Below are 25712 nucleotides of genomic sequence, written 5' to 3'. Positions count from 1 at the left end.
ATTTCAGACCTCCCAAAACAAACTACACTTCCTTCAAGCAGACTCCTGAAAAGCGAACTATCTTGGCCAATGACTAAGGCCGCATGCAATCTCCCTGGATGGGACTTTCTTCAGCATCAAAAGGCATAAACATGAAGAGGTAGAAACAAAGGAATTTATCCAGTTATATGCGTATGTTACTTCTGTATGATGCACTGGCTTGCTTTATGTGTGTGTGTTAAATGGATACAAAAATACAGTTAGATGGAATAAGATCTAGTGTTCGATAGTACAGTAGGGTGTCTGTAGTTAAGAATGTGTCATTATAGTTCAAAATTGCTAGAAGAGAGAAATGGGAATGTTCCCAACATAAAGAAGGGGTGAAGACAGGCATGGTGGTGCACACCTGTAATCCTAGCACTCTGGGAGGCTAAGGTGGGAGGATCACTTGAGGCCAGGAGTTCAAGACCAGCCTGAGCAATAGCAAGACCTTGTCTCTACAAAAAATAGAAAAATTATCCAGGCATGGTAGTGTGCCTATACTCCCAACTACTCAGGAGGCTGAGGTGGGAGGATTGCTTCATCCCGGGAGTCTGAGGTTGCACTGAACTGATGATGCCACTACACTCTAGCCTAGGCAAGAGAGAAAAACCCTGTCTCCAAAAAAAAAAAAAAAAAAAATTACACAAAAAAACAAAAACAAAAAAAGAAGAGGTGAATGTTTGGAGTGATAGATGTCCCGACTGCCCTGGTTTGATCCTTACACATTGTATGCATGTATCAAAATATCATGTGTACTCCCAAAATATGGACAACTATTAAGTATAAAAAAGTTCACCAACAACATTTCTACCTGTTGAAGAAAGAATTTGGAGCCATTCTAAATACAAGGTGGAAGATAAGGAAGTTTAAACAAAAAACGGAGGCGAAAATGCAATGCTTAGCAAAAAACTCTCCACAGCCTCAGGGCTCCGGCACCCTCTCCTGAATTTGCATGTCATCTCCTGCACCTGGCCTGGTAGCATAAGCCCTGATACCTTGCCCTTGAGATACCCAATTTAGGTTGCCTGTAAGATGGCTCATCATCATGTAGGTGACTGACTGGCCTTGCATGAGTCTAAGTTTACATCTGTGTCAAGGAATTCATTTCTACATTTGGAAATCTGTCAAGTCATAAAAACATAGCTAAAACTGTGGTTCAGAAATGAGGAGAGTAATATTAGCTCTTCTTCACAGAAATGTTTAATTTCTCAAGATGCCCCCCTTTAATGTTTTAATAGCAACTTTGCTATTAGAAATTATGTTTCAGGATATTCACTTTAGGGCCTAAAGTAACATAGAAAATTAGAAGAGAGTTGGAATGAACCTAATCTAACCTCTAACATAGGTCTTAAGCCTCTTATTACTACACACTTTTGCCTTCAGTTAAACAGTGTTTCCTCATTTATTTATTTATTTATTTATTTTTGAGGCAGAGTCTCACTTTGTTGCCCAGGCTACAGTACTGTGGCGTCAGCCTAGCTCACAGCAACCTCAAACTCCTGGGCTCAAGCAATCCTCTGTCTCAGCCTCCCAAGTAGCTGGGACTACAGGCATGTGCCGCCACACCGGCTAATTTTTTCTATATATATTTTTAGTTGGCCAATTAATTTCTTTCTATTTATAGTAGAGACAGGGTCTCGCTCTTGCTCAGGCTGGTTTCTAACTCCCGACCTTGAATGATCTGCCCACCTCGGCCTCCCAGAGTGCAAGGATTACAGGTGTGAGCCACTGCGTCTGGCTGAAACAGTGTTTCCTTATATGAAGCTGTATTAACTGGTGCCACCCTAACTTTTTAGAACTTTCCTCTCCTTCATTCTTTTCCACAGCAGCTAAGGCCACAGACTGTCCTCAGCCTGCTTCCTACACCACTTTCAGGGCTCCTGACTCTGCGATCCTCGCTTGTACTACTTGGCTGTGCATGCTGGCTCCCAGCATCCACTCCGGCCCATCCCTAAGTCTGGCTGATTATGCTGTGACTCCCACTGCCTGAACTAGGTCCCTACCTCCATTAAGAGAAGAAGATTGAACTTTCTAGGTTGTGACAAGCCAAATAATGGCAGGATCATTTTTAACATTAAAAGTAAAACTGGCCTCTTAATTCCTAAATTGGTCATTACCTTTTTTCTTCTGGGATGTTCTCCAATAGCATTTGAAGGAAATCCTGGGATAAGAAAAAAGCAAGCCATTAAAGATGTCCATCAATAAATAATTCTGCCTAGAAACATGCCAGACACTGAGCATTCCCAGCTGCTGACCGCTCACCTGCTAGGAAAGCTAGACCTATGCCAACTTATTAGACTATATACTCAATGTATTAATTTTACAGAGTAATCAACCCAATCTTTTAAAGAGATTTATTTTGTGAAAGCCACAAAACTGAAGAATGGAATGCTTATTATTATATTTTGACCTAATCCAATAGCCTATTTATTTCACTTCATGTTTAGCCATTTTCAAAAGGCTGGCCAAGGCGTGAAGCATTATCCCTCTCTACTCACCCTTGGCCCCCTCTGTGGGAGCATTTCCTAGATAGCCCTGCTACATACTGAACCATCTGAACTCCTAGAGGCTAGCAACTCACTTGCAACTTTCTTGCATTGCTCTATGGAACTTATAAAGACAAATATCAAGATGATAAATATGCCAATCGGAGGAACAGAGATGTCCCCAAGTCCAACTGTGGCTCACAAGCCCCTGCCTCTATCTGCAGTCTCTTCTCATGCTGCTGTACAATCCTCAGTTGCTGGACATTTGAGATGGTTACATGATGCATGACTTACACACATATACACACTCATTTTTTCCTTTACTTTAGAAGATTTCAAGCACAGTCAGAAGGAGACAAAATAGTATAATTAACCTTCATGTACTCATCAACCCACAGCCAATCCTGCCCCTCTACTTCCCTGCCTCCTGTCTTATTTAGAAGCAAATCGCAAACATTACATGATTTCATCAATAAAAGGTTTTAGTAAATATTTCTAAAAGATAAGGACTCATAAAACATAACCACAATACCATAAGACCTAAAAATTTCAAATATGAATGTTCATTTTATATTTAATTTGTAGCTTGAGTATTGTGACCCATCATTCTAGCCCATCTACTTCTGGAATCTTGACTTGGTCTTAACTAGAATTGTCAGATAAAATATAGGATACCCAGTAAAATTGGGGGCATAATTACACTAAAAAGTTATTCATTGTTTATCTGAAGTTTGAGCTTAACTGTATTTTTTTGTTCTGTATTTTTATTAGTTAAATGGGTAACCCTAGTGTTTCAACCTTTCCTCATCTGACAGCTTGATAAGATATATTTTGGATAAATACAGAACATGAGAAATAATAAGAACAAAATTTAACTTTCTTGGACTTGATATTGAACAACAAATAAGATTTATACTTGAAGTTTTTCTTTTAATAAATATAATATTTTTAAATGGGCCCTTTAAAATATAAGCTCAAATGAAAATAATGTTTTAAAATAGGTTAAAATGTAAGCCCAAATATGACAAATGAGAGTCACTCCAGACTGAAGCCCTCCCAACAGAACCAAGCCTGCAAACATAGAGTTGGCACAGGGCTCTGATGAGATCCATTTAACTTGGGAGTGTGAGATGGAAGCAACAGCACAGATCTTCATATTACAAAACAGATAGAATTACAGAGGAATAGAAATCTGCAAACAACTTATATGACAAGGTACTCTTTTTCTATCATCACACTGAAGTATAGCTATCACTACAGTAACAAAGCTAGCCATCTCATTTCTACATGTTTATGGGTGGTTACAGGCCATTTCTTCCAGGGGCAAAGTCTTCCTGCTAAGAACATTGATGAAAGATTTATTTCTTGCAACCTCTATTCTCCTCCTAAGACTTTGTTTATTGCTGCTTCACCTACTGTAACAATACAAAGAATCACAAACGAACGTTAAAAAAATGGAGCGAAGGACAACACCTAATTGACTAATGCCTCACAACTGAAGTCCTTCCTTGCACTTGCGATGGATATATGGAGAAATACCAAAGGAAACAAGAGCAGTATTTAGAATGCAAAGAATTATTTTTGCTTGAGGTGTTTTTGTTTTTGTTTTTGTTTTTTTGAGACAGAGTTTCACTCTGTCATCATCCAGGCTGAAGTGTAGTGATATCATCATAGCTCACTGCAACTGCAGATGCCTGGGCTCAAGTGATCCTCCTGCCTCAGCCTTCTGAGTAGTTGGGAGTACAGGCACTGTGTCTGGCTAATTTTTCTACTTTTAGTAGAGATGGGGTCTCTTTTCTATTTTTAGTAGAGGGGAGTCTTTTAGTAGATAGGGTCTTGCTCTTGCTCAGGCTGGTCTCAAACTCAGGCTGAGCTCACTCAAGTGATCCTCTGTCCTTGGCTTCCCACAGTGCTAGGATTATAGGAATGAGCCACCACACCTGGCTTTGAAGTTCTTAAAGACATTATTTTTATTATTTTAAAAATTATTTTGTAAAAAAATTAAATTAGAAAGTCATTTGTCACAATCAAACATGTTAATACATTATTTTGCAAATCGTACATTAATAGATTACTTTGTAGACTACTTTTTTCATTGGCTTATAGATAGGATTTTTGATTCTTAAAAAATCCAAGTACTATAATTATAATTCTTACTAATTTCACTTCATCATCTCCTTATGTCCCATACCAATTTATCCCATATTTGGCTGGTAATTTGTGCTCAATTATGTGGGAGAAAGATTACATTAACTCAATGGCAAGAGGGAGAATTTAATTGCATAAGAAGCAGGAAATTCAGAGTTAACCTTATTTCTGCCCTTTTGCATTTTCCATTTACAGATAGATCCTTCTTTACAGGACTCAGAGCACAGCGGTCGGTCCAGAATTCTGCGTGAATATAGCAGAAGAGCAGGAGATCCCCAGGAAGCCCTGCTTGGTTTTTTTAAGAAAGATGGTCGTACTGCCTCCCAGCAGGTGGCCACTCTGGAGCATTTATTTGCCTCTTCCTGCCTCAGGGAGACCTACAGGCAACACAGCAGTTAGCTGGAGGTTGCCAACTAATGCTGAGATGACAGGTCTAGGGGTGACAAAAACCTAATACTATGGGCATCTCTGAGACACAGTGTCTTGATTCCCACAGGCTATGGGAACGTCTTTCTACAGGGGTAGGTATCTTCTGTTCTGTGCTCCGTTCGAAGTAAGAGACAGGAACTTGGTCTCCTCCAGGCAGTCCTTGTACCTACCATCTCTCAGTGGAATCCACCCAATTGGTCCTTCTTACTCCCTTCGTAGGCCCAATCTTCAGCCATGAAACACAAGTTTTACTGTTTGTTTGTTTGTTTTTTTTTTGTAAATTAGCATATACTCCTGGGGTGGACTTGTAACAGAAGCTTTTCCCCACCCTCTACAATGGAATGAAATAAAAAGAAAAATGTGTCTTATGATTATTCCTTTCCTTATCACCTCTTTTCAATTCTTTCATCTGTCTTCACTCTTCCCTTCAGTGTGTTGGCAGTTTTGTGAGAGCAACTTACAAATCTTAATTGAACAAGAATTTCATGGCTGATTCTAAGATCACTGACAAAGCCAGCTAGCAAAGATAGTAGGGGTCCCAGTTTGTCACCTCTGCAGCCAAGAAAAACAAAACAAAAACTGCTGTTTTGAGAGGGGGCTGATTGATATGAAATTTTATCTGGCTCCTTGGTAATGATTTTGAGTCCACACTCCAGCCAGAAAATACATTCCTTGAGAATATTTTTTTTTCATTTCCAACTCTCCTAATAATCTATATGTTAATCAGGTCAGTCCCAGACAGCTTGTTTTGATTAATGCATAACAACACTAAATTAAGCACTACAATTGAAAAAAAAAAAACTAACACTGATTTTGGCATATGGCTAATCTGGTAATTATTTTTTAGGCCTGGTGAAAGTATTCAACAAAAAGCAGGTGCATGTAGATTCTACTGGATAAACTGACACTGGCTTGATAATTAATTACATAGGACTGGCAATTTCTGTCAAGTATTTTATGAGTAATTATCACAGTCGTGGGAAGGAGGAGGTAGAAGAGGCAAAACAAACAAAATATTGACGCAAGGACAGGATTGGCAGGGTGAGAACTGAGAAGACATGAAATTGTCAGGAAGAGTCATTGTTGCACTCAGGAGGGGAGCTTTAGTGGGGGCTGGAAAGACGATAGTACTGAAATGCTGGACAGGCGGGGTGTTTGGAAAGGAAAGGATTAAGAAGTAAACTGGAAAAGGAAGAAACTAAGGTCAGACTTCTGAGTAAAGGAACTGGGTCACAGCCCTTCCTCATCAATAACTAACCAATAATGTAAACAAAAACACAATCCATTTAAAAAATTAGCAAAAATGTGACCAGCAGCATCCAAACAAGGAAAAAAGTACAGCTTCATGGTATAAACTTCAAAAAGAAGCAATCAAGGAAATAAAGCATAAGATTTGAACACAGCTTCTAACTGTCCCTCTGCACAACCCCCAACCTCATGCTTAGCAGGTTGTGCTAGTGAATTGCCTAAACCCCACGAATTCTCACAAATACCCACACATTTTGAAAGAAACAGGAATATGTTTATCTTTCTTCTTTTTTGACTGCTGAGGGACTGGAAATGTTTGCTGGCAGGAGATGGGAAAAACATGAAAAATAAACACTTGAGGGTGACTGTCTTTGATGAACTGTATAAGTTCTAGGGCTCCAACCAGAATTAGAGGAATAATATTAATGGAGAGGTTCCTGAAATGGGAAAAAGCTACACCAATATTAGGTCAGGAGACTCTTGGCAGGGGATATTTAACAAATTTTCAAGAGCAGCAGAGCCAAATTCTTCCAACAAAGGCTGTATACAACTCCAGTGGAGCTTGTCCCTCCTCCGCCTCCATACATAATATGCAAGTTTCAAACTATAGCTCAGAGGGCAAGAAAAACAGGCCTAAGATGAGATGTAAAAGGAATCAAAGATAATGTTTCAATATATATGAGAATAAATAAAAGGTCAGGACAGTGCTACCCATGCTAAGAATGAGCAAGAAGAGAAGTATGGCAACTATGCAAACTAATATAACAACAACAACCACATAACATATAGAAGACAAAGAATTCAATCTTGAAGAAAAGGAATTAGAAGGAATATTCTCCAAGGAATAGAAGAAAATTTTCCACCAGTGCTTTATACTATAAAATAAATTAACAACAAAAGACCAAGGAATAGGCTGGGCATGGTGGCTCACGCCTGTAATCCTAGCACTCTGGGAGGCCAAGGTGGGAGGATTGCTTGAGCTCAGGAGTTCGAGACCAGCCTGAGCAAGAGTGAGGCCCTGTCTCTACTATAAATAGAAAGAAATTAGCCAAAAAACTAAAAATAGAAAAAAAATTAGTTGGGCATGGTGGCGCATGCCTGTAGTCCCAGCTAACTGGGAGGCTGAGGCAGGAGATCACCTGAGCCCAGGAGTTTGAGGTTGCTGTGAGTGAGGCTGATGCCATGGCACTCTAGCCCAGGCAAGAGACTGAGACCCTGTCTCAAAAAAAAAAAAAGACCAAGGACTAAAATAATACCAGTATAGGAGCATTAATAAAATAGAAACAGCAAGGAAAAGAATAGACATTAAAGAAAATAACATTAAAAATAAAGGGGTTGCTTGAGATAAACACAAGCCATGAAGAAGAAAAAGATAAAAGCAATTAGAAAATAACAGGTATGGAGGACAAAGATGATATAACACAAAGAAAATTGGTAACTTGAAATTCAGAACCCTGCAAGGGGAAAAACGTGTGTTCAAAGATATAGTTAAGATAATTTTACTGAAAGAAAGAAGACTAGAATCTAAGACTAAAAATAAAAACACACACTGTTTTCCAGGAAAAAAAAAGAATTATGGACACCAAGCCATTTTTTGATTAAATTCAAAACTTCAAAGATAAGCAATCTATGTGGTATAAAGGGAGAAAAGTAGGCTGACTTCAAAAGTTTCCACAGCAGGACTTAATGCCAGAAGGCAGTTGAGCAGTGTCGATAAAGTTCTGTGGCAATGAAACTGTGACCTGAGAGTATTATAGTCAGTTAGTAATTCAAATATAAACACAACAAGCAAGCATTCTTAAGCAGTAAGAACTCAGAAATCATAAAACCTGTGAGTCTGCAACTTGAATATCAATTTGATAATGAAATTCAGCCAACAAAGAATTGAATCAAAATAAAATATTCATGAATATAGAAGCATGGTAAAATGACTGATGGTAAATGCTGAAATACTTTAAATACTGAGCTAAGACTATACAACTGTGAAATTTATGGTTACAGTACATACTGTAAATGAAATCAACCTTAATATGTAAAAATAATAATTACGAAAAATTTAGAATTGGGGAAAGTAGTAGAAGTACTTAACAACTGATTTCCTCATCTTTTTGTACAGTAGTGAATAAAATGATGCTTTCTAAACATCAAATATATAGGTAAAGAAAAAAAAGAACAATTTCAACTCTTATTTTTTTTGTAATTAATAATGTTTTTTAATTATAGAAGAATCTATTAGGAAATAATCCTCTCATATTTATCTAAAGTTCAGAGAGTTCTTTATCTTTATTTTATTCTTTTCACTTATTAAATTCAAGTAAAAGAAAATTTTAAATGTTTCATTAAAAAGTATATATAGCTGGATATAGTGGCTCATGCCTATAATTTCAGCACTTTGGGAGCCTGAGGTGGGAGGATCACTTGAGGCCAGGAGTTTGAGACCAGTCTGGGCAACATAGTGAGATCCTGTCTCTACAAAAAATTTTAAAAATTAGCCAGCTGTGGTGGTGCATGCCTTTAGCCCCAGCTACTCAGGAAGCTTGAGACTAGGAGTTCAAGGTTGCAGGGAGCTATGATTGTGTCACTGCACTCCAGCCTAGGAGACAGAGTGAGATCTCGTTTCTATTAAGAAAAAAAAAAAAAGCACATATAATTCTGTTTTTATAAAATTATTTCTGTCCAATGATATCTTTTACATGTGTATACACACACATATACCATCTACACATACAGAGATAGGTATACACATGATGTTTAACATATAAAAAGAGACAGAAATAGTATGATTTATGGAATGACATTCATGTAATAATAATTATAAATGTTTCTGAGTGGTAAGATTTTCAATAATGTTTTACATTCTTTGTACTTTTCTGCATTGCTTGAATCTTTTATGATGAGTATTTGCCAGTTGAAAAAGCAGTAATTTCCAAATAATACAAAGCTACAGTAAGCAAGACAATATGGTACCAGCATAAGGACAGAAATACTGATCAATGGAATAGAATTGAGAGTCCAGAAGTAAACACTTACATTAATGTTCAATTGATTTTTGGCAAATATACCAAGACAAATCACTGGTGGGGAAGAATAGTCTTTTCAACAAATGATTACGGGACGATGGGTATTCACATATGAAACAATGATGTTGATTTGTTCACATGTAGAAAAAACAAAAGAATGATGTTGAACCATCATCCTCACACCATATACAAAAATTAACTCAAAATAGATCAGTGACCTAATTATAAGAGCTAAAACTATAAAACTCTTAAGAAAAAACAGTAGGAATAAATCTTTGTGACCTTCAATTAAGCAATGGTTTCTTAGACATAACACCTAAAGCACAAGCAACTGAAGAGAAAATAAATGAATTGGACTTCATCAAAATTAAAAACTTTTGTGCTATAAAGGACACTATCAAGAAAGTAAAAAGACAATGTATAAGAGGAGATAAAATATTTGCAAATCATATATCCGATAAGGAACTTATATCCAGAATATAAAAAGTACTCTCTCTCTCTCTCTCTCTAAAAAACAAATAACTCAAATATTTGTTTTTACTAAAAAACAAATAACTCAAATAAAAAATGGGCGAAAGATCTGAAAACACATTTCTCCAAAGAATGGCCCCAATGGGCCATAAGCACATAAAAAATACTCAACATTATTAGCCATCAGAGAAATGCGAATCAAAGCCATAATGAGCTACCACTTCGCACCCACTAGGATGGCAATTATCAAAAAAACAGAAGGCAACAAGTGTTGGCAAGTATGTGGAGAAATTGAAACCCTTGTGCATTGCTGGTAGGAATGTAAAATGGTGCAGCCACCGTGGAAAACAGTACAGCAGTTCCTCAAAAAATTGAATACAGAATTACCGTATAATCCAATGATTCCACTTCTGGGTATATATTCAAAAGAATTAAAAGCAGGGACTCAATCAGATATTGGTACACTAATGTTCATAGCAGCAATATTCACAATAGCCAAAAAGATGGAAACAATCTAAATGTTCAGGAACAGATCACATGAGAAACAAAATATGGTATATGCATGCAATAGAACATTCAGCCTTAAAAAAGGAAGGGAATTCTGTCTTGTGCTATAATATGGATGACCCTTAAAGATATTACACTAAGTGAAGTAAGGCAGACACTGAAGGACAAATATTGTATGGTTCCACTTATATGAGGTACCTATAGTGGTCAAATTCATAAGGAGAAAAAGCAGAATGGTAGTTGCCAGGGGCTGTGGGGAGGGACCAATGAAGAGGGACTGCTTAATGGTCTCAGAGTTTCACTTTGGGAAAATGAAATAGTTCTGGAGATGGATGGTGGTGATCACCACAAAAAAATGTGAATGTACTGATGCTCCCGAACTGTGCACTGTAAAATGGCAAAAATGGTAAATTTTATGTCATATATGTTTTATCACAATTAAATATAAATTAAAATAAATGCTTGGTGCTGTGGCTCACACATGTAATCCTAGCACTTTGGCAGGAGGATTGCTCGAGGCCAGGAGTTTGAGAACAGCCTGGGCAACATAACAAGATCCCATCTCTACAAAAAAATTTAAAAATTAGCTAGGCATAGTGGCACATGCCTGTAGTCTCAGCTACTTGGAAGGCTGAGGCAAGAGGATGACTTGAGCCTGGGAGTTTGAGGTTGTAGTGAACTATGATCACGTCACTGCCCTCTGGCATGGGCAACAGAACAAGACCTTATTTCTAAACCAATCAATAAATAAAAGTAAAAAATAAAAAGGAATAAAGTACTATACATGCTATATGAATCTTGAAAACATTCTGCTAAGTAAAAGTAGGACAGACACAAAAGGTCACATATTATATGATTCATTTATATGAAATGTCCAGAATAGGCAAATCCATAGAGACAGAAATAGTTTACTGGTTGCCTAGGGCTGGGGGCAATTGAAATGGGGAAAGTGGTTGCTAATGATTTCTTTTGAGTTTGATAAAAATGTTTTAAAATTAGATAATGCTGATGGTTGAACAACCATGTGAATATACTAAAAAGCACTGACTTACACAATTTTAAATGGTGAATTTTATGGTATGTGAATTTTTATATCAATAAAAGTTGTTATGAAAAAGGCAATAAAGCTATTATTTAACAGAATAAACAAAAGAACCAAATGATTTGTTGGAGGAGCACTAAGAGTTCCGTCGGAAGTGGTGACCAGAACTTCAGAAGCCACATACCATACACTCATTTAACCCTTCAGTATCTTGGTGAGAAGTGGTTTTAAGAAGCAGGAATTTGGACTAATTGGTCAACCAAGCACATAAGACTTCTGAACCAGTTTTCAAATTGCCTAATCAAATACATGCTTAGAAAGAATTCTCCCAAACCTCCAGTGCAAAAATGAAAGAATATAGAGATGAGGAACACTTGTCGTCTTGTTACATTTTTGTTATTCCTTCGACATGTATTCAGATCATACATGCCCATCCTTCACATCTAACCTTGTAGTCAGTGTGACTCACCACGTGTGTGAGCATAATTATCAAATATAAAAACACCCTTTAGTCTAATCTATGCTAAGAATGCATCATCTACTTTCTATCGGTTATGGGCACCGTTTTCAGAACCTCTCACTCTTTGTTAATTTCCTTGTGAAATTAACTGCTTGGCCCCATACCCGTATAAAATGATGGGGTCTCTCTCTGATAGTTTTGTGGCCAGGCTGTCTGAATACTTCATTGTATTAAATGTATTGTTTATTAATTGTGTTGTTTATTAATTGTACAGCTTCATTGTATTGTTATTAATCTGTTTATCAAATATTTACAGTATACCCACTGTGTGCCAATCATGGACTAAGTACTGGTGAAATAAAAAAAACATGGCCTGGTCTTATTGAACTTATACAGATAGTGGAAGAAAAAGAAAAGAAACAAATAGCCCCACAAATGAAAAACATAAGTATAGATACCGGTAATGACAATGAAGGTGATGAGGAGGGCGAAGGGGTAGAGAATAGGAGTCTGGGTGCATATCTGTTTTGCTGGGATGACTCAGAAGTTCTGGCATTCAAACTGAGACTAAAGAGTAAGAAGGAGGCAACCTCGCAAAGAGAATACCAGGAAGAGGGAACAGCAGGATTGTTTTGGTTTTGTTTTTAAGGTCACTTAAGGTACAACTATCCCCATCACTGTGTGTGAGACAGCTTAGGGTTTCAGTTTATCCCAAAACTATAGGGAGATCACCCTCCTTGAAACAATACTTTCCTTGTGTCCACTTCATTAACTTCCTGTTTTTCCCACTGCATTAAATTGTAAATCTTTACTCTTTAATACTGACATAATCTAACCCCCACATGCCACACCCCATCCAATTATAAATCATGGACTCACGCAGCCCCATAATTTACCTGGGAAAGAATCAATTGCCCATGAAACACGTGCACAAATTTTCTTAAAAATGAGAAATAGGTTTCATCTCCAAGTTTTGTGGCAAGGAACCGAAGAAGGAAGTAGCCCTACAAGAAAGGAAGGAGAGAGAGAAAAAAAAGCTGCCTGTCACGAGCTCATCACAGCAATGCTTACACAGTCAACACTAAATAACCCACCAGGGCAGGCGCACCTCTAGAATGTACTCTCTCACCGTCCCAGGCTGCCCTTTATATTCTGACCAGGAAGGCTGGGCCTGGAAATTAATTAATTTGCAACTCCTCTGTTAATGTTATCACCACCTCTGCTTTGACTTGGTTCACACGAAGCCCAGATGTCCATCACGGACTGAAAAGGAAGAAAGGCCCAGCTGCTCTCTAACTTCAGCTCTCAGGAAAAGCCTTTACAACTTAAAAGGCTCCCTTTTTACTCAAGTCTTCTAGTCAGAACTGACAGCACTGTGAATGTTCTGCTCCTCGAAGCTCACCTGAAGCAGGGAGAAGGGAGGAGCGGGGCCTTTGATCCAGGCCTTCCTAACGTGGTCTCCATTTTTGGGCATTAAAGTGCTTTAATTATTGGACACTCAGATTTTGCCCAGTCAGATGTCATTCTGATACTGATGATTTTGTTTTGTTTTGTTTTGCCTTAGCCATCTTACTAATCTTCATTGTTTAATTGTATAACCTAAAAAATGCTGCACCATCATAACTGGCTTCTGCCACTTAGATCTGCTTGCTTACCTTTAAATAATGCACCTGCATGAAGGGCTTCTCTGGATTGAGTCCATGTTTGATAACTGATGCTCCCGAGTCACTCACAAAGCCAGTTTTTTCTTTACTGGGTCTAAAACAATGCAGTGACAATTTCTGTAAGTATAGAACATTCTTATAATAACTAATTAAGCTATTATATTGCCTTATTTCTTATTTTCAGAGTTACTGAAAAGCATCTTAATTCTATTCAATAGTACCAATTATAATTTAAAACAGTTTACATTACATATTCATATACTGAACAAGAAGGAATTTGTGTTTGGGTTGGGAACCTGAGATTAGCTTTTGGCAATATTTCATATCCTCTTATCCAAGATTAAATCCTGCCAGACCCTCAAGGAATCTAAGCTCCAGTGTGAATTGTTTAAGAACCTATGCCTTTTTTTTGGTGGGAATGATAGACTGGGAAACACAATGGAAAATGTAGCTTTACATGGAAGAGTAAAGAACTTGTATTTTTTTTCAAAAAATATTGAAAGCCTTAATGTTATCCATTTCTCTGGATTTACGTTTACTAATTAAGTCTCCTTTAAGAAATATTTGTATTCTGAACCCATTTTAGAATTACAAAACCAAGAAGGTCATAGCAGCTCATGTTTTTAAAATAAATGGGGACATTAGTAATCACATACTTCAACCATCTCATTTCACAGATGAGGGAAGCTGAAGCACACAGGAGTTAGATCCACACTCAAGATCGTACAGCTTGTTTTAACTTGTGATAACAGTAGGACTGAAACCAATGTCTTCTTATTATCCATCAGGGTCTTTTCCACTGTGCTATATAGTTTTAAATATTTCTAAAAATCCCTTTAATAAAATATAATAGATCCCTTGGGCCATCTAGTAAAGATTTGTGCATTATGTTGTAGTGAAGCTTCAACAACTAGCTAAAATCAAAATAAGTGACAGGGTATTTGCAGTTTTCAGCTGTTCTAAAACCAGTAACTTACTGTACAAATATTGAGAAGTATGTGTTGAGGAGAGGAAGGTGAGGAACAAGAGGAGGGTTGGCAAATCAGGAGGCAGGGGAGGGGCATTTTAAAAAGGCAGCATGGTGTCGTGTAAGGTACACAGGCTTTAGAATCCAAGAGACCTGGTTTTGAACAGCAGCCTTACTTCTTATGACCTGCTAGTAGCAGGTCACTTCAATTCTCTAACCCTCAATCTCACTTGTAAAATGGGAATAATCTTACCTACCTTCCCAGGCCCTATAGAGAATAATTGAAATAATATATTGCAAAGCCCCCCTTAGCAAGACCCGGGGACCTAGACTTAATAAAAACTTAATAAAATAGTTTAGCTATTTTATTTATTTATTTATTTGTTGGTTTGTTTATTTATTTGCTGCCTGGGCTAGAGTGCCGTGGCGTCAGCCTAGCTCATAGCAATCTCAAATTCCTAGGCTCAAGCGATCCTACTGTCTCAGCCTCCCGAGTAGCTGGGACTACAGGCATATGCCACCATGCCCGGCTAACTTTTTATATATATGTTTTTAGTTAACCAATTAATTTCTTTCGATTTATAGTAGAGACACGGTCTCACTCTTGCTCAGGCTGGGTTCCAACTCCTGACCTTGAGCGATCCACCCACCTTGGCCTCCCAGAGTGCTAGGATTGCAGGCGTGAGCCACTGAGCCTGGCCAGTTTAGCTATTTTAGCACATGGAAACCCTGACTAAGTCTGAGCTGAATATCCCAGTACATTATCCCAGCACTTACAAGGCACAGAATCAGCAGACAACTAAAGATGATCACCAGCCACTAGAGCTAACTGTATAGTTTCAATTTTTCTACTTGATCCCTAACTTACCTATATGAACACACTTGTAAGAATAACTAGTCCATTTGATCTTCATTTAAGATTCCTCTGAAAAGCATCAGCTTGTTTCCCGGCTCTCAAGCTCATCCTGGGTGAAGTGTTTTCATAAGAAAGCCACACTAACTTTGACAGGGGAAGGCCATCCCCCGGGGTCTGGGGAAGGAAGGCTTCCTAAAAGTCAGCCTGAGCTCAAACCAGGCTGCCCAGCCTCACCTGAGACAGAGTGACAACCATCCTTATCCCCTTGATCTTTGGCTTGAGACTGCTAGAAGTGGGGAGACAGAGAATGATGTAAATCTCTGCCCAGCAGCCTGGCTTCCAGGCTCCAGATCCTAATGACGCCTTTAGTTGCTGTTTCTTCTTTTGCCTAAAAATGTCCTTCCTGAAAGCATCCTCTCTTACTCTCTTCTTCCACCCGCTCCAAATGAAGAAGTACTCCAGAAAATTCTTTTATGCTGACAGCATCCAAAGCAAACATCCAAGTCTCCAAGAGATTCCTTTTAAAGTAGACTTGCTGCCAGAGGGAGCGGTGTGCAGGCAAGCTTTGCAAAAAAAAATCAAAGGGGTGGGTTTTAGGAGGAAAAGACACTCCATGAGTGAAAATAGGTAACTTCCATCTCTGTGCTACGCCCGTTCTCATCATGCCACTTATCTTAGATCTGTGCAGAGAGACAAGCACAGAAAGCAGGGGATGAACTGCTACCATGTGCAATGACATAGGTGATTCCCACAGCCGAGTGAAAGACATCAGACGAACAAAAGGCACATAAAAATGTACAATCCATTTTGATGAAGCCCAAGAACAGACAGAACTGACCTATGGTGATGGAGTTCAGAATAATGATGACCTTTAGGAGGAAATATTGACAGATGGGAAAAAGCAGAAGATTTCTGGGTGCTGGGAATGTTCTATATGTTGATATGAATGTGTTTCCATAGGGATAAAGGGTAAAAGTTATTTGAGGTGATTAGTAAAGATTTGTGTACTTTACTGTATGTATGTTATACTGTAATTAAAAAGTTAAGAAAAAAATAGATGCACATAAAACAGCACACATTTTGCAAGAATAAAAGGAAGTCAGTCTAGAAAAAAGGGCTTTGCTTCTCATTGCCATGAACATGTGACTAGGATTAACTAAGTCACCTGAGGACCAAGGAAGTATTCTTTTCAATGACAGCGTGAGAGGCAGGCAGGGCTGTGGCAAATCCAAAGGACTCAATCTACTCCCATTCTCTTCTTCCTATTTTGTTGCCATCTGTACAATTATGCCTGAAAAGCCTATTTTATGAGTGTCCTTTGGAGCTATGGATAGCCAGGGGACTTATTTCAGGCCAAAGTAACAAAAGCAGGTGTCTGCTGTGGCTGTGGATATGTTTCTGGGAGAGTTTTTGCTTTCCTTACAAAAGGGGAAAATATGACTGCTACTGTACCTCTCCCCCTACACATGGTGGATGGAGCTGCAGCAGCCGTCTTGCAACCAGGAGGAAGCAAACCACTATGCTACAGAGAGCAGAATAGAAGGAAAGAAGGTAAATAGTCTTTGATGGCATCGTTCAGCTCCTGGCTAGCCTGGGACTGCCTCCCGACTGCCTGGGAAAAGTAACTACCATTTGTTTAAGTCAACATTGCGTTACTGTTGCATTAACGTAGCCAGATTCATTCCTAATGAATGGAGGACGGGACCAGTACAAACGGCTCACATGTCCTGGTTATGCTGCGTGCCTGGTACTCTGCCAAGTTGTTCTCAAGTCACGTCCCCTACTCTCATAAGAACCTGGTGAGGCAAGTACTATGATTGTGCACATTTAAAAGCTGGAAAAAAGTGAGGCCTAGAGAAAACCATAGAGCTGGTTAGTGGCAGAGTCAAGGAGGGAACCTAGGTCCACAGAACACCCAAGTCCTTGCTGCACTCTGGAGCCCAAGATCCAGGCCCCATCTTGGCTGTGGAGAATCTAAGTTGCTCACCCTCCCTGAAGCTTTCCTTACCTGTAAAGTCTGGGACGGCAAAAGTGTTAATCATCTCTTAGACATTATACTCTAGTATTTATTTCCTTGGCTGGAACACATGGAATGCGAGAGATCAAGTTACCAAGGTCATCTGGGCTCAACTGCCCTTGGTTTCTGTTGTACCTGGCACCAAACGCAGCGACGGAGACTGACGTGACCTTTCCCTTCCCCGCTGCCTTCCTTTGCAGCTGCACTCAGAGAAACAACGTGGATATTTAAAGAGTGGGCAGAGGGCCGTGATATTTGATACACACACAGCGATTTGATTTGGAATCAAGCCTCTTGAAGAAAAGACCACTTCTGCAGGACTATCACCAAGGGTGGGATTTGCGAAAATGCCTCTGGAAGGTCCTCCGGCGTGTCAGCTGGGTCTCAACGCCTACTGCCCTGTCCCAGCCCAGACTGGCCGTCTGCCAGCACGCTTTGTCTCGTACTCCTTGGCAGTCAACATGAAAGCCATGAGATATCTTCATCTGTAAACTCGCCACTGCCGTGCTTGAGCCAGGGACTAAGCATCCCAGAAATGAGACAGAAGGGAATCAATCAGCATTTCAACATCCCCGTCTGTCTGTCAGTCGCAGCTGCCCCGCGACGTTTGGCAGCTGTGGGGGCAAGGCCTCCCTCAGCCTGCGATAAATCCTACCCTCGTGTGGAGACCGGCCGCACAGGACCGTCCGAGCTCCCAAGGCACAAGTGAGACCTGCGGGGCAAGCAGCACGGGGCGGCTTCGGAGCCTGGGTGTGAATCTCGCCTGTGCCACACAAAGCCCAGCTCCTTCATCTACAAAAAGGGGACAGTGATAGTTACTGTGGCATCTCACTGGGCTGCTGTGGCATCTGAGGGTCGTTAGCCGGAGTTCCCCCGGCAGTTAGTAAGTACCACACAGATGTTGCGATTGCCGTAACAGCACATTCTGACCGGGGTTCAGGCAGTGTCAGCCAAACCCTCCTCTGACAGGCAGAGACATTAAAAAGACTTCGGGCTGCAGTTAGGCTTGTGAGATGTTCTCACCAGAGGAAGCCTGGCGATGGGTACACAGGATCTCACCCTTCTACTCTGGTAACTTCTTGTGAGTCCAAAATCACTCCAGAATAAAAAGGGTTTAACGAAAGACATCACACACAAATGTAGCCTTACACCTTCCCGTTGCAAGATCTCTGATTTGAGCACGAACACTTCAAGGGCCAGTCTATCAGCTTGCTCCTTGCCTCCTCATCATCAGAAAACAAAAAGAAACAACGAATTTCAAGTGTTGCCCCGAGTCCAGGAAAGCTCGGTCTGCGCATCTTCCTCGCACGCTCATCCCCCCAGCACGGCCCACTCTGTGCAGAGACCTCTGGGGAAAAGGGAAAGGTAGAATGACTGAAGGTACAGGAATTTTCTATCCTCCGTTCGTCTTCTGCAACAATTTCCCCACCTATAAACTGTGAATGACGAACACTTACCATGGACCAGCATTTGCGGTGCTACCAAAGGTAACTGGACAAAAGGTTGTGAGTGAACCTTCAGCTAATAAATTTGTGTTGTATGGAAGCTACTGGTGTTTGGCAAGTGTGACTGTGCACTTTTCAAAATGGATATAACAGCTAGCCGGCACGGAGGCCTTTCCCCACTGGGACCATGATCATGTAGCAGACGCAGCAGGATAGCACCCTGGTGTTGAAAGAGGCAATTGCTAGGATGATTTAAGACAGAAGGAGGACCCCTCAGAGGAGCCCCAGAAGAGGAAGAAGGTATACTCTGTACTCTTGATGGAGAAAGGAGCCAGTGATGAGCACCTATAGGCCAGGCAGCTGCTGAAGATGAGGAGAGATGCTACGTAGTGAGCAGAACTGTGGAAAACACGAACAAACTCCACACATTTTGATACGCACGGTAGGAAAATGAAAGATGCAACTTAGAAGAGCAATGAGCATCAATGCAAAACCAAAAATGTCCTCAGGTCTTGAACTGTCATAAATTGGAAATTCCTCTCTGAGAAACAAAACCCCAAACGGAGAAAAAATAAGGAAGAGATTAAGACAATGGTCTGAGCAGTTTATCGGCACATTCAACATAGCAAGAGATGATCTGGACACATTTTCAAAGGAGCGAATGAGGAAAATAAAGAGCCAAGGCACCCATGTGACTGCACAGGGTTCTGCTAAGGGTGGTTTTCAGAGGACATGAACAAAAGCTGAATGGGGGATGCTGGAGAAGGGAAAAACCAACCCGCACACGAGACAGCTAGGAAGCTGTAAGATGGCTGGCAGTAGGGCAAAACTTCTGGGCGAGCTGACACTAATGGAGAATGCCTAGGAAAACAAAACGGGCTTCGGAAGTGATGCTGGGAGCAGGTGTCAAGAGGTGACAAAGAGAACAGAAATACTCAACTCCCACTTTGCTTCACCTCTTCTGCCAAGGAGAATGATTTTCCGAGCTATCCATGGTAGAACAACCCTTGTTGTGTGGAAGTTGCTGCTCGGTGCAGGTGGAGAGGGCTCCTTCACCCTTTAAAGGAGGTTCCATTCCAGATGCGGGTGAGGGACAGGCCACAGCTCTGAAAGCTTCCACCTGTGATCACAGATCTTTCAGTGGATCAAATCACAGAGACGAGGGGAAAGGGGCTGATAGAGGTAGATGCTATGCTGATTTGCAAAGCCAGTGAGGGTAGAAGAAGGGGAAGCAAAATTCATGATGAGGTGATTAAACAGATAGTTTGTGAGCACTGAGAAGAGAAAATGATGAACTTCAGGAATTAGCATGGGATCCCGAGGGCCAATTCCAGAAAGTCACTGGGGCATCCTGACTTCCACAAGGCAGCTAGCAGAATGGATGTGGTGGTGAGCATGCCATGCTGATCCTACGGCAGTTGCTTCATGGCTTTATAGAAACTAAAAACAGAACCCTAAGAGTATTGATTAATTATTTGCTATAACCTGGAGGGAGGTCCCTTAAGCCTACACCCAAGGAATGATGATTTATTGGCGTAACAAATTTGCCAATGAGCTAAAGCTAGGAGTCTAGCTGGTTGATTGACAGCATCCACAGGCAAGAACAGCAAGTACAGGCTGAAATGAGGATCCAATTAATAACAAGAAAATATTTAATAGAGACAAAGCAGTTTTAAAAATTAACTGTTTACCTATGAAAAGGCTACCATGGTAGGCTGGATCAACAGGAGGGACACAAATGTAATGGCAGGTCCTGCTGGGGGCTAGGGCTCTAGACAACGTGGGGAGCAGTGGTTAGGAACTGGGCTCTAGGCACAAATGTGCCTCTCCTTTCATCCCAGCACCACCATTACTAGCTGTGTAGATGTGGCCAATTGCTTGATATCTCTATGCACTTGCTTCCTCATCTAGCAAATGACAGGGAAGATGGTACTACAGTATTAGTACTTATCTCACAGGGCCATTTTAGGAGATTAAATGAGATAATGCATGTAAAGTGCTTAAAACACTGTTGCACATACTGGAAGCACTCAAAAAATGCTACTGAAGAGGAAAAAAAGCTTGGAACTTGGAATGGTAAGGCTGCTGTGACAAGGTGTATGATATTGGTTTACAAATGAAAAATGGTACATATGTAACTGAATCCAACTCTCTTAACACTTGTCCTTTCTTTTCTGGATGATCCGGATCAAGGGAGACAATAACAGTCCCACACAAGATTCTTCTGGGTGTGACATCCAGGAGTGCTGTGTTCAGGTCGGCTGTCACATTTGGAGAAGACCACTGACAACAAGGAGAACCACCAAGGACCAAGCCCAGGAAGGCAAACATTCTCCCAGTCATGCAGTATGTATGGTAAGTTTACTAAACACTGTGACCTGCTGGCCAGGAAAAGAAAGAAAATGGTTTTTGGATATGTAGACTGTTTTGGTGGGAGAAGGGGTATTCTGTGCCACCCTGGACATAAGCAGACATCAGGAGAGGCAGATTCTAGCCCAATCCCAAGAATGAGGCTGTTCCCACAGGGCATCTGCTGTGTGCTAGAGCAATGAGACCTGGATCCTGGAAATATTCATGGAGAAGCTGGGTGGCCATCTGCCAGTTTTAAGCAAAATCGCTTCTAAGGTCCTTTCTGACTTAAAATCTATGATTTTAAGAGAAAGCATAGCCCAGAATATATTTAAGCTGCAGCATTTAGAAGAAAAACATTATTCATCCATTCCAGTGGAGTTAGTAAGGTTTGCTACATAGCCTTGGCCTCCATAAATCAGCATCAAGGGTGATTTTGATTTAAAAAAAAAACAAAAAAAAAAACTAAGTGAATTATTTAGAGGAATCCTTAACTGAATTTTATTAAACATATATTGGGGGATAGAATTAACTTAGGGATTAGGATCCAAGCAATACAAAGCTTTTACTGTGCTTTTTACAGTGTTATATTTTGGGTTAGGGAGAAGGAAAGAGATGTGCAAAATACTGAAACGGTACTCTCGTAAGCTGTGTTAAGAGGGGCCTCTCACTCTATTCAGGGTCAAGGCGATCATAATGAAACTCAGGCTGTCACTCTGCCACACACGTTCAGAACACAGAAATATAGAGAACCTGAAAATTACAGGAAGCAAAAGTAGAAAGAATAAAAATGGAAAACTTTTTTTGTACTGCACCAAAAAAAAAAAAAATCATGACTTCATCCTGGAAAAAGGCACATGAGACAAAAACCGGCTTCACTTTATAAGAGGAGCTACAAGCATTCTGAGCACCAACAGCATGTGTAGCGCTGTGAGCTGAGACGATGGGAAGGATTGCCTCAACCTATGACTCAAAGAGGAGCAGATGGTCCGTGGGAACTGGGAAGGACTTTTCCCTCCTCGGTGGAGGACAGTATGGCCCTGGGCGCGGGCGGCAGCAGCAGGGGATGGAGGGCTTGCCTGGTTTTCAGCCTGACACACACCAGCATGTACAACTGATTAGATGAGCAGTTGGGAGAGCACCTCTTCTCAACCTTGTTGGCAACTGTGTACTACTTAGGTCTTGTATTTCACATGCAGTGCACTAATAGTAAGTGTAAGACCATTCACCATAGCATTGCTTTTGAAAGCAAAAAAACTAGAAATTACCAAAATGTCCAATGGTTAATAAATGCTTGATGGTTAATAAGGGAACATTCATATCCTGGAATATTCGTAGCAGTTTAAAAAAAAAACCCTCTATATGTTGATAACACAATAATCACCAGGGTTATATTATTAAGAGGAAAATGGAAGGTACAGCATGGGGTAGAAAAAATTAACAAACTTGTGTGTGTATACTTGTACTTGAGGGGTACTTTCTGGGAAGCAAATCATCACTACATGAGGTTGTTAACCACAGGCCCTATGGAGATGGCTTCTTGGCATCCAAAACAGGAAATGGCTCCTCAGTCTCATCCAATCCCCTGAGGCCACTAGTTGCCTCTTGCTCTAATTTCTTCTTCTATCTCTTTTTCAGAAAATTGCTCTTTTTCAGACAACCCTACTAGGCTACAGAGATGTTATGAGATGACAGAGAATATCCAATGATTTCCATCATTTTTTTTTTTGTAAATTAAGATATAATTCACATATAGTGGCTTTTAGTGTATTTATAAGGTTGTGCCATCATCACCAGTATCTAACTGCAGAACATTTTCATCACCCCAAAAAGAAACCCATACCCACTGGCAGTCACTTCCCCATTTTCCCCTTGCCCCCAGTAACCATTAATCTACTTCTTATCTCTATGGATTTACCTTTTCTGGACAGTTCATATAAATGGAATCATCCAATAGGTGACCTTTTGTGCTGGCTTCTTTCACTGGGCATAATGTTTTCAAGGTTCATTCGTGTTGTAGCATGTATCAACACTTCCTGCCTTTTTGTGGCTGATGAATATTGCATTGTAGGAATATATTTATCCACATGTTATTTATCCATTCATCTGTTAATGGATATATGAGTCGTTTCCACTCTTTGGCTATTATGAATAATGCTTCTTTGAACATTTGTGTAGAAGTTTTTGAGTGGACTTATGTTTTCATTTCTCTTGAGTATATACTTAGGAGTGGAAATGGAGAGTCATATGGTAACTCTATGTTTAACCTTTTCAGGAAATGCCAGGCTGTTTTCAAAGCAGCTGCAACATTTTGCATTCCCACCAACAGTGTATAAGGGTTCCAATTTCTCCAAATCCTCACTAATACTTGTTATTATCTGTCTTTTTCATTATAGCTCACCTAGTAGATATTAAGGAATATCTCATTGTGTTTTTTTTGTTTTGTTTTGTTTTGTTTTTTTTTGAGACAGAGTCTCACTTTGTTGCCCAGGCTAGAGTGAGTGCCATGGCGTCAGCCTCGCTCACAGCAACCTCAATCTCCTGGGCTCAAGCGATCCTCCTGCCTCAGCCTCCCGAGTAGCTGGGACTACAGGCATGCACCACCATGCCCGGCCAATTTTTTGTATATATATTTTTAGTTGGTCAATTAATTTCTTTCTATTTTTGGTAGAGATGGGGTCTCGCTCAGGCTGGTTTCGAACTCCTTACCTTGAACAATCCGCCCGCCTCGGCCTCCCAAAGTGCTAGGATTACAGGCATGAGCCACCGCGCCCGGCCTCATTGTGGTTTTGATTTATATTTCCCTGATGGCTAATAATGTTGAGCATCTTTTCATGTGCATATTGGCTATTTGAATATCTTCTCTGGAAGAATGTGTATTTCGATCCTTTGACCATTTTTTCATTTGCTTATTTGTCTTTTTATTGTTGAGTTATAAGGGTTCTTTATATATTCTAAATATAAGTCCCTAATCAGATATATGATTTGCAAATACTATCTCTTATTCTGCAGTTTGTCTTTTTACTTTCTTGGTGGAGCTCTTTGAAATACAAAAGTTTTTAATTTTGATGAAGTTCAATTTAGCAATTATTTTTCCCTTTGGTTGCTTGTGCTTTAGGTGTCATATCTAAGAAACTGTTGCCTAATCCAAGATTATGCAGATTTACATCTATATTTTTTTCCTATTAGTTTTGTAGTTTTATTTCTTACATTTAGGTCTTTGATCCATTTGGAATTAATTTTTGTATGTAGTGTGAAGCGAGGGTCTAATTTCATTCTTTTGCAAGCAGATATATAGTTGTCCCAGCACTATTTGTTGAAAAGATTGTTTTCCTCAGTGAATGGTCTTGGAAGCCTTGTCAAAAACAGTTGACCATATGTAAGAATTTTATTCCCTTTGTTCTAATAATATGGATAAATTTTATTCCATTGATCTATTGTCTGTCCTTTTGTCAGTATTATACTGTCTTGATGACTATAGCTTTGTAATAACTTTTGAAATTGAGAAGTGTGAGTCTTCCAACTTTGTTCTTTCTCAAGATTGTTTTGGCCATGCTGGGTCTCTTCTATTTCTGTATGAATTTTTGGATCAACTTGTCCATTTCTTCAAACAGGCAGATGAGATTTTGACAGATTTTTACATTGGACCCATAGATCAGTTTAGAGAATATCGCCATATTAATGATATTGTTTTCTAATCCATGAATACAAGATGTCTTTCCATTTATTCAGGTATTCTTTAATTTCTTTCAACAGTGTTTTATAGTTTGCAGTATATAGCATCATGCTTCTTTTGTTAAATTTGTTTCTAAGTACTTTATCATTTTTGATGCTATTGTAAATTATTTTGTTTTCTTTATTTCATTTTCTGATTGTTCACAGGTTATGTGTAGAAACACAACTTATTTTTTATATTGATCTTATAACCTTACTGAATTTGTTTATCAGCTCTAATGATTTCGTGGGGAGATTCCTTAGGATTTTCTATACATGAGATTGTGTCATCTACAAATTGAGATAGTTTTATTTCTTCCTTTCCAATTATGATACCTTTTATTTCGCTTTCTTGCCTAATTTCCCTGGCTCAACACCCATACAATGCTGAATAGAAGTATAATCCCTCTTTTTCATTCTTTTTATTCTCAACCATTGACTTGAAAGGGGCAACTCTTGTAAAACTGGATTTTAAATTAACATCTACTAGGATATTCTTTCAGGTCTTTGCAGCAGGTCCAGTAGAATACTTGTACAATTTCTGTCAGCTATTCTGGGTCAAAACTATTGGCCAAAACAGAAACTAGATGGTAGGAAGATGGGGCACAAGGAGTAAGCAAATACTTTGCAGAACAAAGTCAAGTAAGGATTACAAGGGAAAGCACTCACTAGATGACTGAGTTTTGTTTGAATGGGAAATTAACACTAATTAGCCAAGAATGTAATGTACATAGTGCTTCTTCTGATTGGCTGCATGCATAAGATATCCTCAGGATGGGCAAAATAAGAGAGAACCATTATAGATTGGTGTATGTATATGAATTATTTTTTTAGGAAATACTTCATAGGCAAATCATGTTATAATGAA

General features: G+C 39.6%; 2 protein-coding genes across 10 annotated transcripts in view; one reads left to right on the top strand and one right to left on the bottom strand.

Annotated features, from left to right (window-relative positions):
* The window catches only part of CTSV (cathepsin V), a 551781-nt gene that overhangs the window by 51801 nt on the left and 474268 nt on the right, over window positions 1–25712 (top strand). The window lies entirely within an intron of this gene.
* The window catches only part of AOPEP (aminopeptidase O (putative)), a 361112-nt gene that overhangs the window by 116859 nt on the left and 218541 nt on the right, over window positions 1–25712 (bottom strand). For 8 of the 9 annotated variants that reach the window (XR_012922069.1, XM_076008542.1, XM_012748180.2 and 5 more), the window contains 3 exons: window positions 13488–13590; window positions 12729–12836; window positions 2139–2182 (listed from right to left, as the gene is read on the bottom strand). Coding sequence is in view for 8 of the 9 variants with exons in the window: in XM_076008542.1 (XP_075864657.1) it covers window positions 2139–2182; window positions 12729–12836; window positions 13488–13590 (255 nt within the window). In the remaining variant the exon portion in view is untranslated. The remainder of the gene's footprint in view (window positions 1–2138; window positions 2183–12728; window positions 12837–13487; window positions 13591–25712) is intronic. The other variant, XM_076008544.1, reaches the window with a different exon arrangement.

Source organism: Microcebus murinus, chromosome 12 (assembly GCF_040939455.1).
Source record: "Microcebus murinus isolate Inina chromosome 12, M.murinus_Inina_mat1.0, whole genome shotgun sequence".
Taxonomy (NCBI): Eukaryota; Metazoa; Chordata; class Mammalia; order Primates; family Cheirogaleidae; genus Microcebus; species Microcebus murinus.
The sequence above is the reverse complement of the archived record's forward strand: the minus strand, read 5'-3'. Positions and strand labels throughout refer to the sequence as shown.